The following is a 9,951-nucleotide window of genomic DNA, read 5'->3' on the forward strand; positions in this document are numbered from 1 at the left end:
TTAACGAAAATCCTCCTCCTGGGTGGAGGATTTTACATCAGGAAGTAATTAAAATTTAGAACAGCATGTTTCAAAATAAAGCTTCAGGTTAATGGTAAAAAGAATCAAGGTAAAGATTAGTTAATGTTAATGGATAAAATAATCAAATTAATAATTTTATCTTTTTATCTATCAAATCTGAGCAAGGGGAAAACTTTAGATACGTTAACAAGTCAGTCTAATAAATGGCTAACACCTACTCAAAGTCAGGCGAATGGTACATATAACTTGTCATGCTAATAGATCATAACTATTCAGCGTAAGGTACATAGTCTTAGCAAGAACGATGTACTGCTAGTCAGGTACTAATCAGTCTGGCATCTTGACTGGTCGGAATCAAGGTCATTCCTGACAGTTAAGCTAACATGGTGATACTAGTGACTGATAAACGTCTAGCAAACAGTTACACTGTCAGACTAATAGCTACTTAATATCAATATAATATTAAATAGACTCAAGTTAGTGGTTCAGTTTTTGTACATTTAAATAAATGAGAGATTCATCTCAATATAAGATGTACAAGTTTAAACATGTTTAAGTGGGAGAGAAACTGAACCTGTGTCCCTCCAATCAGCCAGTGATTCTCTTTTGTATTCATTGATTGATCAATCGGAGCAGACTCAAGTGTTTTATAATTTGTTTAATGACACTTTCATCTGTCATTGACAAGATCGTTGCATATGGACAGGACGTTGCAGCACCCAGGGCTTGTTGAGGTTGCTGAAGTTGTTTTCTTCTCATTTCGGGTTTAGCTGCTGCTGGCAGCCAGAGCTTTTCCCAGAGTTTCGATGAAGCGATGCACGTCCCTGAAGGAGTTATAGAGCGGCACCGGAGCCACTCGCAGCACACTGGGCTCCCTCATGTCACACTGCAACAGGGAAAAACGCCATTCAGAAACAAATATTTAGCTTCAGATTTTACAAAATAAGAGGAATTTATCTTATTTTTATCTGTTTACTCTGCCGTAAACAGGATTTTAATTTACTGCAATATGATTATATAAAGGTTTATGTAACCATTCTAATAAATAAATAAATATTATAAGAAACTAATATTTATATTTCCAATCTCTTCAGTTTGTTTTTATAAAAAATCAATCTACTCAGGAGGTACGATGCATACTATGGCCATTGTAGATAGAAAAAAAAGGAGATTTCTGCCAATAAATTTTATTTCAGACATTTTCTAAAGAAGTGCTAGGAAATTTCCAATGAAATTTTTTTTTTTAATTAACCTCAGAAATTTTCTTAAACCAAAAACCCCCCTGACATTTCTTGAGTTTGAAAATTCAAAACATTTGCAGCTCAAATTTTGAGATTAATCAGAAAAACTTTCTAGAAAACCTTACTTTTAACCTTCTTTTGGTCTACAATGGCCCTAATACTCTATTGTAAGAGAAGCAATAGTTCATAATATTGTTCTCATACAAGTAAATAAACAATACAGTGCAGTAAAACTACTCTTATAAGTATCTTCCCCTACATCACCTGCAAAAAAAGCTATTCCAGTAACTGCATCTATTATGACCCAACTCTGAACATGGACAACAAAATTACCATCTATTCTTGTTAAAAAGCTTAACATGATCTATTGGACTAATTAATCAATCATTTAGTTAACATCCAGCAGCATAACTCAACTTACTCTGTTTGGTAATAAACTGCAAAGTTCTTTCCCTACTGCTGCTCTGCTGCCATGTTTCTAACACGCCGGCGTGTCGCTCTGCACAGCAGCTTGTCTCCGTCGCTGGTTTAAAACTGGCAGGAGAATCTAACGCTCATGTTGTGTTTAAAGGCAGCTCGGAAAAACACGTTACGACATGTTAGCAATGGATTAAACAGTTGTAATGGCTGGAAAAAGAGCAGGAGCCCCTACTGTATGAAACTGAGATAGGAATAATAGAAAGATGGCCACTCTGAGGTAAAAACAAACAAATAGCGTCCAGTTGAGGTGCTTACAGCGACTCCTCTCTTCTCCAGCTCCTGGAAGACTCTCCGGATGGGGATGGAGAAGGAGAGCGACAGCTGGCAGCCTCTCTGCTGGGGGTCAGAGGGCGTGAGGATTCGGACGTAGGCTTTGTGAGGCTGGGCCGGGTCCTCTGTGTAGAACTCCTTTATCAGGTACTCCAGGTACCCGGTCAGGAGTACAGACTTCCTCCGCAGCGACTGCATGCTGGCCATGTTAAACACCTGGAACATTTTATAGGCCACTTTAAAAACAACTAGCTTCTCACACAGAACATGAATCTATGAAAAAAGTCTTGTAAGGTTCAATACTTCTAAGCTGGCCTGTAGAGGGCAGACAAGAAGAATGGGTTGATTTGAGAGTCTGAAGCCGCTCACTCCAGGCTGCAGCTCCATCACTGGGAACAGAAAACAGTAGAAACATACATGTAACACAATATTGATGGAAGAGGATTAGGGCCACTGAAAGAGAAAAAGTATTCTGAGTTTAACCTCACAAATTTATATAAATCTGAATTCAGAGATTAAACTCAGAAACCTGACATTAAAAGTCAAATCAGAGAAAACAGTCTAAATTCTTAGTCTAAAGTTCGTATAGTTTTTTTTCCAGTTGCCCTAATTATCTTCAGTACAACTATTTTAGAGCCTGAATAGTAATTTTTATTGAATGAAATAGGATTTTCCTCCCACATTAATCAACACTGTGCATGAAATACCAAAAATGGCCACAAGATGGGAGCAAAAAGCAACACTATAGACCAACTGTCATTAGATAAAGTGGACAGTTTACCGTTGGTCATCCTAAAGCGAGTTGTCAGGTCATGACCCCACCATCCTAACAGCCTGAAGGAGACACAAATTAAACAATTAAAGTGACAGGCCCCCTTTATTCTAATTGGCCAATGGGGTAATAAGCAGCTTAAACTTAATTTGTACTTTAGTTTGGTTGTTTAACACAAAAATCAACTTCTGGGATAAATTAAAAAGAAATTAGTTTGTTTTAAACAGTTGTGTTACTCACGCCGGTTTGATGTTGTCTTTATGTTTTTCATGAATGAACGCCCCGGCGAGACCACCAGCACCTGAGTTCAGATACTGTAGAGCCATAACACAATCATCAACAGTTTCCTTTCTTACATTTCTGTCTGATTCAGGCTCTCTGCACAGACCTTATAGGAGCACCAGCAGGCAAAGTCAACATCCCAGTCATGCAGCTTCAGTTCTGCGTTTCCCACTGCATGGGCGCAGTCAAATCCAACAAAACAGCCCTGATGATGCACAAAAACATATCAGAATCAGTGATACCTCTAATGTCCAAATGAAATGTTCTGGGAACTTTGCAGGGAACTGATGCGTCTCCTGCTACCTTTTTGTGGCCAGCCTTTGTGATGGCGTGCATGTCAAACAGCTGACCGGTGTAGTACTGGACCCCAGGCAACATCACCATGGCGATGACGTCGCCTTCTTTCTCGATGACGTCCAGGATGTCCTCCGTTCTCAGGGTATCTTCACCCTAAAGACAGAGAAAAAGATCACATTTGTGGGAACTCAGGACTGAATCGATTGGATTCCGGTGTGAGGTGTTGTGGACCCACTGGTCTGGGAGACAACATCAGCATGCTGCTCTCGGGTGAAAATCCTCGCAGGCGGATCTGAGACTCGATGGCGTACTGAGAACAGAAGAAACATTTCACAATGAGTCTGAAAGTCCAGCTTAAAAAAGCTACAATTGCATATTAGGGCCATTTTAGACAGAAAAAATAACATTTTAAATTAATTAAATTTCTTTCCTCTAAAATAAAAAGATTGACAAGAAAAAAATGCAACCAGTTGGTGTGTAGGAGAAATTTGAGATTAATCTCAGAAAGTTTCTACAAAAAATAAAATTTTTCTAAAAATGACCTAGAAAAATACTCAGATAGTCATGCCACAAACTTCCAACAACTTTTTATCCAAACATACTTGGGCACATCCATCAATTATATTCAGCTAAACACAAAAAAAGTTTCTACAAGAAAATTCTCATTTTTGTTGCTGGAAATAAACTAAAACATTTTATAGAAAAAAAAATATTCAGATTAAGTTAAATACCTATAAACATTAACACAAAATATCATACTAATATTACTCCTTTAATTTATTGTTGGCCAGGCAAAGTAAAAAAAAATCTCATTTTGGCCACTGAAGACTTTTAACTTGGGCAATTTGGACACCACTGTGTTACCTGCAGTCAACTGCTCATTACTGTAGTTTGTTTTGGGATTTTTATTGTATTTGATTTAATATAACAGGACAGAAGCTAACAAAGGAGGGTTACAGACATACTCACATGATCCGAAGGGAAGGCTTTGCTCTCCAGAAGGATTTTGTATCTAGTTGGAGTCGGTTTGTAGAAGGACAGCTGCAGAGTGACACCATCAGATGACTCAATTCTTCCATTTAACCCTTCACTTTAGACACATTTCTGCAAGGCGTTACCATTAGGAGATGCAGATTAACCGTCAGGCCGTTCATCAGCGCTACCTCCCCACTTTTAGCTCCTGGCATGAAACAAAACCTTCTTATTAGTTCAAGTTGGTAAACTTAGATAATCAAGGTGCTGTCAATACATTCAATGTTGTAAACATTTAGAAAAACCTGAAAATTAATGTGGAGTTCCTGAAAATCTACTGGTTTAAACTGATCTGGTCAGTCAGTGAGTTCAGGGTCAGTCTGGTCACTGACCTTCAGACCAGAGACTAACACAACTTGCCTGAAGCTTCACAGCTTAATGTGCAGAAGATGCAGCTTTAGATCATTTTGAAGTCAGTGCTGCTCTATGGAAGTTATCCAGAATTCATTGTTGTCCACAATTTGTGTAACTAAACACAAACATCCTGACGTTCACACTAAACCTAAACGTGTCTTTGAAAGAACTTTGGAAAAAGGAACGTAAAAAAGCAAAAAATATATTTTGTAATGACTGAGAAAGGAAAATGTTTTTACAAGATTTTCTTCTTCCTGCTCCTTTTCACTCATGTTGAGTTACTGTTGTAAGAGTTTGTGTTTGTACATTGATTAAATTTGATAAATTGAATGAACTTATTTATTGATTGAGGTTCTTTCTTCAGTCATTGGACTTTCTGAACCAAACCCAAAACTGAATATTTTTACAAACTTCCTGACATTCTTAGATCTGCCTCCCTCACCTTCTTCCAATCTCATAAACTTGTATCAAATGTTTTTACTGCACAAATTTTCTCTCATGCTGCTAATAAAAAAGGTTTCCAGATGTGATCGTCAATATTATTAATGCAAAAGCAGCACAAACTACAAACTTTGCTGCACGTACCATAATGATTGACAACAAATTTGCTACATTTTGTAAAAGTGACCTCTGATGACCTTTGGAAATGTTTTATTAATATCTTGTAAATGATAGCAGCACTGATGAAAAGTTTTACTGCACCAACATTTGACACCAACCTCGTTTGGTTTGTAATGTGGGGGAGCTGCATGACCTTTTGACCTTCAAACTTTCAGTCATATATGCAAAGCAAAAGTTAATCAGCACAAATGTAGCCGAGTTTATTGACGTCAGATGGTTGACCTTCCATGACCTCTGGTAACATTTATTAATACATTCTAAATTTTGGTTGCTTTTGACACCAATTTTATTCAACTTAAAGGTCTTCAACCAAAATTTAAAGATATATCTCCAACTTTATTCTACTAAAACTTCATGAAACATTTGTGTAAATTGGCACTTTAAAATTTATCCAGATAAGAGTCATAAATACTGCAAAAGTTAGTAAAAATGCCAAACCGGCAAACAAACATTTAACTCTGATATTAGCAGATTCAGTGTCCCAGTCACTGATGGTAGTAATCTTATAAGCTAGAGTATTTTTGTTTTATCTGGATACTTTACATTTTAAGTTCAAGGACAGTAAAGTAATAGGAATGTAATGGTTGTATTAAGGAAAACACTTTGCTTTCCTCCCAATAATATTTATTTCTTTTTTATTGAAGGATGTCAATTTAAATCGTTGTTCTGTGTTTCCATTTTCATTTCTTCCTAATTTGTTTTATTATATTTGGAGGTTTTTTGTCATTTCTCTGAACTCACCAACAATATTGGCCATGAAGTCTTCTAGGTTGTTTTCAGCCCACGCCCAAGGCCTCGAGCCGACAGTGTGACCATGAATAGCTCTGTTTAAAGGACAGCAACAGAATGTGAATAAAATACTTTACTAACAAAGCTAATAATGAAACAAGCTAACATCTTAGCCCAGTTGTCCAGCTCCTCCTCCAGATATTTCCGTGCATTTTTGGGTTGCAGACCCAATGAGTTTCCACACAGGTAAATGCATTCTTGGCTCCCGTCCACCAGAGAGAGATCAGCTGCAGAGAGTCAAACTGAATCATCACCACAGTCCACCTTCAGGCCAGCACATCTCAACTGCAATATTTTCTACTCACTGGGAGGCAAATCTGCCATTTTGGGCACCAGGAAGTTTTCTCTGAAGTGCTGCAGTTTGTCGTGTTTGTCAAAGTAATCAGCTACTTTCTCTGAGGTTGGACTGCAGTCCAGCAAGGCGGACGCTCGTTTCACCGCCGCTGTGGGACTGAGGTCAAAAATGTCGTCCATTGGTGAGGGAGCAGAAAACCCTAACAGGTGAACCAAGAGAAGCAGTGGGTGATGTGACCTGATGCATTACAAAATTTCAACATCACTGCTAAGATAATAAAATCTTAGTAACTCATTGTGGTCAAGCTTCGATAGATAACAATAACAAGTGACTTTTGATGAAAATAGTTCTAGTTCCAGTTCATAATTGCATAAACTGCTCATTTCTTTGCTTCTATAAGATCCTGTGTTGTCAATTTTGATCTACATTAAGTTTTTTATTTTTCTCTTATTTCCCTGAATGCTGCAACACAAATCAAGTTTTCTGTCTGCACTCTTTAAAGAGAAAGTTGTAACTCACTGCGACTCGGTGGGTTATAGACGAGTTTCCTTCCTGCTGGCAGGACAGAGTCTGACTGAACCCTGGGAGATGCTCTTTAACCTCTCTGTGCTCACTCTCAGGTTAATCATTGCATCAATGAACTGACCTCCAGCTTCAGATAACAGCTAACCACTTAAACAAAACGCCTGGATCACATTCAGCCCCGTAACTGAAAGTTATGAAAAAAGCTGCTTCCTCTTTCGTGTTTTCAGTTTTGAGTGTGAAATTTGAAGAGAACAGGGTGAACTTCCTCATAAAGAGCCAATCATTGCAGCTGCTGTTGCAGAAACAGCCAGTTGTTTCACCGGATCTCAGCCAGACAGCAGGGATTTGTTCCCATTTACTAACTAGGAAAGCTGGTCTTTATGGAGATTAAGGCACAAAGGGACAAACACAAACTGCATTCATGAGGCTGGACACATTATTTTCATCCAGTTTTCTTTTTAATTTAATAAATTCCGTATTCATCAATCTTTAAATGTGCAATTAATAAAGACCAGTCAAATTCCTTTGGAAGAAAGGTTTACCCCTTCTCCACCAGAGGGCAGAAGAGGATATTTAAATTGTCTTCACTAATACTTTAAAGGGGCAGTTTTATGTTTTGACTCAAATAAATAAGTATGTTACCTTCAGTTGTTATAAACATTATTTATATCAAATCGTCAACTTCCTAAAATAATATCCTACATCATATCTTGGCAATAAAGAAACAAAAATCACTTAGTAAAAAGACGATCAAAGGATTGATGTTTTGGTCAGTAACTCAGTACTTCATTAATCTCTTTACCCAATATGTTTTTACTCTTACTTTAGTCATTTCTTAGTCAGATACTTTCTATTTTTACTTGAGTACAATTTTTGGCTGCTCTACCCACCTCTGTACCAACCAGGTAGGTAAGAGTGTTTGTGTGATTCCTTTGCTGGAAAATCCAGAGATTTCAAAGAGGAGTTCACAGAAGTTCCCTGAAGCAGCTGGCCAGTCAACCAGCAGGAATCTTCAGTGTGTCGTCCATCGGTCTGGCTCACCATCACATCCAAACTTCAACGTCAGTTCTAGGGCTTCAAAAAATAAAACAAACAAAAAAAACCTCTAAAATTTGGAGCTCAAACAACAGAAATTAACTAAAATCCACATTTTCAATATTATTTATAACTGTTTTTATTAGTAACTTGCTATAGCACCCAACTTTCTACAACAGAGGCAAAGTAAATTAAAATATAACTAAATTTTATGTTTTCAAATGTTTCTATAATGCCCTATACATTTGACTGGACTGACAACAAAACACTAATTTAACAAAAGGAATAAACCCCAAATTTATATATCATTTTATGTATAAAATATAAGACAATCAATAATTCATTGAGCTATTAGGAATAATAAATAGTCATTAAATATTCAAAGAAATCGTAAGGTAAATGATCTTCTTGCTCAAATTAAATGCTTTAACACAAAATACCAAAAAAAAGTTTTAAAAAATCTAAAAACTTTTTCTGGCATTTAAGTTTGGTCTGATTTAACTTAAGAAAGTGTGCAACAAATCGTTTAATGTGTTTGAAAATATCTGGTTTCAACTGTAAATAACACTTTTCAAATTTAATCAAATATTACACTACAATTATATTACAAAACTGTGAAGTTTAATATCAAGCAATTTTCAAGCATTTTCTAGGTAAGTTTTCAAACGCAATCCATATTTTATACAATTAGCCTTATGAACACCTTTAAACTACATAACATCATGAATTAAACATTAAAAAATTTCTTAAACACCCCAATTGGTTTTTAACTGACTTGTTTAACCGTTATAAGAAAGTGTCAGCTAGCAAGTGGTTAATTAAAGTAGTTACCTTCACTAAACAACCTAGTAACATCACTATTTTAATCACCTTTTTCCAACTGCTAAAACAGCTAGCAGTTAGCTTAGCGGAGGTAAGCTAAGGTTAACGAACATTTTTGTTATCGTCAAAAATGTGGGTTACATTTTTGGGTTAAAATGTAACAGAGACTTTTCCACTGTCACCATTAGCTTGACTCACCGGAGTTTCCAGAGTAAGCGACACTTTTCAACCTCCGTAAATATACGCAGTTCTTTAATACGGACGTGGAGATTTTTTTTTCTTTTGCGTTCCCTGATTTTTTTACAAACTGTCGTATTGTTCTTTTTTGTTTCGTTTTCCCTTAATTTTGTCCGCGAGCTCTCTATCGCTGACCTCAAACGTTGCTCTCTCTTCACGCACGTACGCGAAAGCCGAAGGAGAAGCGTGCCCCCTACAGGCGCTACCGAGAAACACAACAGTTTTAATGTTAATGTTTTTAGTGACCCAACTCTGTTAATGTTTGAGTTACATTCATACATACCTGTCAAGTCTACCGTACTACAGTATTTTACCCCTCTATGTTCGGTCGTGATCCCCGTTAGTATTTTCCAGTAAATTTCCCGTATTATTACACACTCTCCTATATGTTTAAGTTGATATACAATTTTGTCCTTTTTTGAATTAAATTTGTTAGAATGTCGAGTACTACAAGACATTATGAGTCATAAATGATATTGAAACTGTTTTAACTCCAAAGTTTGGTGCCTAAAGTTTGATTACTTACCTAGAAAATGGTTGAAGTGTGCTTGAGCCTCAAACTAACACGCCTGGCTCCTGCTGCGTTCGTCTTATTTTGCTTCCATAAGCAGGAGGACATGTTGTGACTCAGATTGGAGGAACAATGTGGCTGCAAGATGTTTGCAGCTCCCCAGCAGCTGACATGCCGCTCGCTCTTGTTCCTGCAGTAAAACGAGGATGTGGGACATCTGGAAGCAGTCAGGAGGCAACAACGGATGTTTCTCTGGGCGCTGAAGTCAAACCAGGAGGTAGAAAACGTTCTCTCTGCTGACTTCAGAAGATTCAAGGGACAAGAGAATAAAATGCCATTAAATTATGATTTGTCCACTGAGAAGCTT

The 9,951-nt window shown here is 37.2% G+C and overlaps 1 protein-coding gene across 4 annotated transcripts; it reads right to left on the reverse strand.

Moving 5' to 3' along the window:
- Positions 1-664: 664 nt before the first annotated feature.
- kynu (kynureninase) lies at positions 665-9,735 on the reverse strand. 4 transcript variants are annotated; one of them, XR_006370069.1, is made up of 16 exons: positions 9,035-9,229; positions 7,870-8,053; positions 6,465-6,653; positions 6,266-6,386; positions 6,112-6,194; positions 4,482-4,543; positions 4,333-4,404; positions 3,599-3,673; positions 3,370-3,516; positions 3,173-3,271; positions 3,025-3,098; positions 2,794-2,846; positions 2,316-2,401; positions 1,998-2,228; positions 1,684-1,796; positions 823-907 (listed from the first exon to the last, which is right to left on the reverse strand). XR_006370069.1 is itself a non-coding variant. In XM_044110452.1 (15 exons), exons 2-15 carry the CDS (start codon positions 8,021-8,023, stop codon positions 788-790), a joined length of 1,566 nt encoding a protein of 521 aa, XP_043966387.1. In that variant the 5' UTR covers positions 8,024-8,053; positions 9,600-9,735; the 3' UTR covers positions 665-787. The 4 variants fall into 4 exon arrangements, 3 of the variants coding, with proteins under 3 accessions (XP_043966387.1, XP_043966386.1, XP_043966388.1); XM_044110452.1 differs by lacking the exons at positions 1,684-1,796; positions 9,035-9,229 and adding an exon at positions 9,600-9,735 and having other exon boundaries at positions 665-907; XM_044110451.1 differs by lacking the exon at positions 1,684-1,796 and having other exon boundaries at positions 665-907; positions 9,035-9,228.
- Between the last annotated feature and the right edge of the window lie 216 nt (positions 9,736-9,951).

This window comes from Gambusia affinis, linkage group LG24 (assembly GCF_019740435.1).
Source record: "Gambusia affinis linkage group LG24, SWU_Gaff_1.0, whole genome shotgun sequence".
Lineage (NCBI taxonomy): Eukaryota > Metazoa > Chordata > Actinopteri > Cyprinodontiformes > Poeciliidae > Gambusia > Gambusia affinis.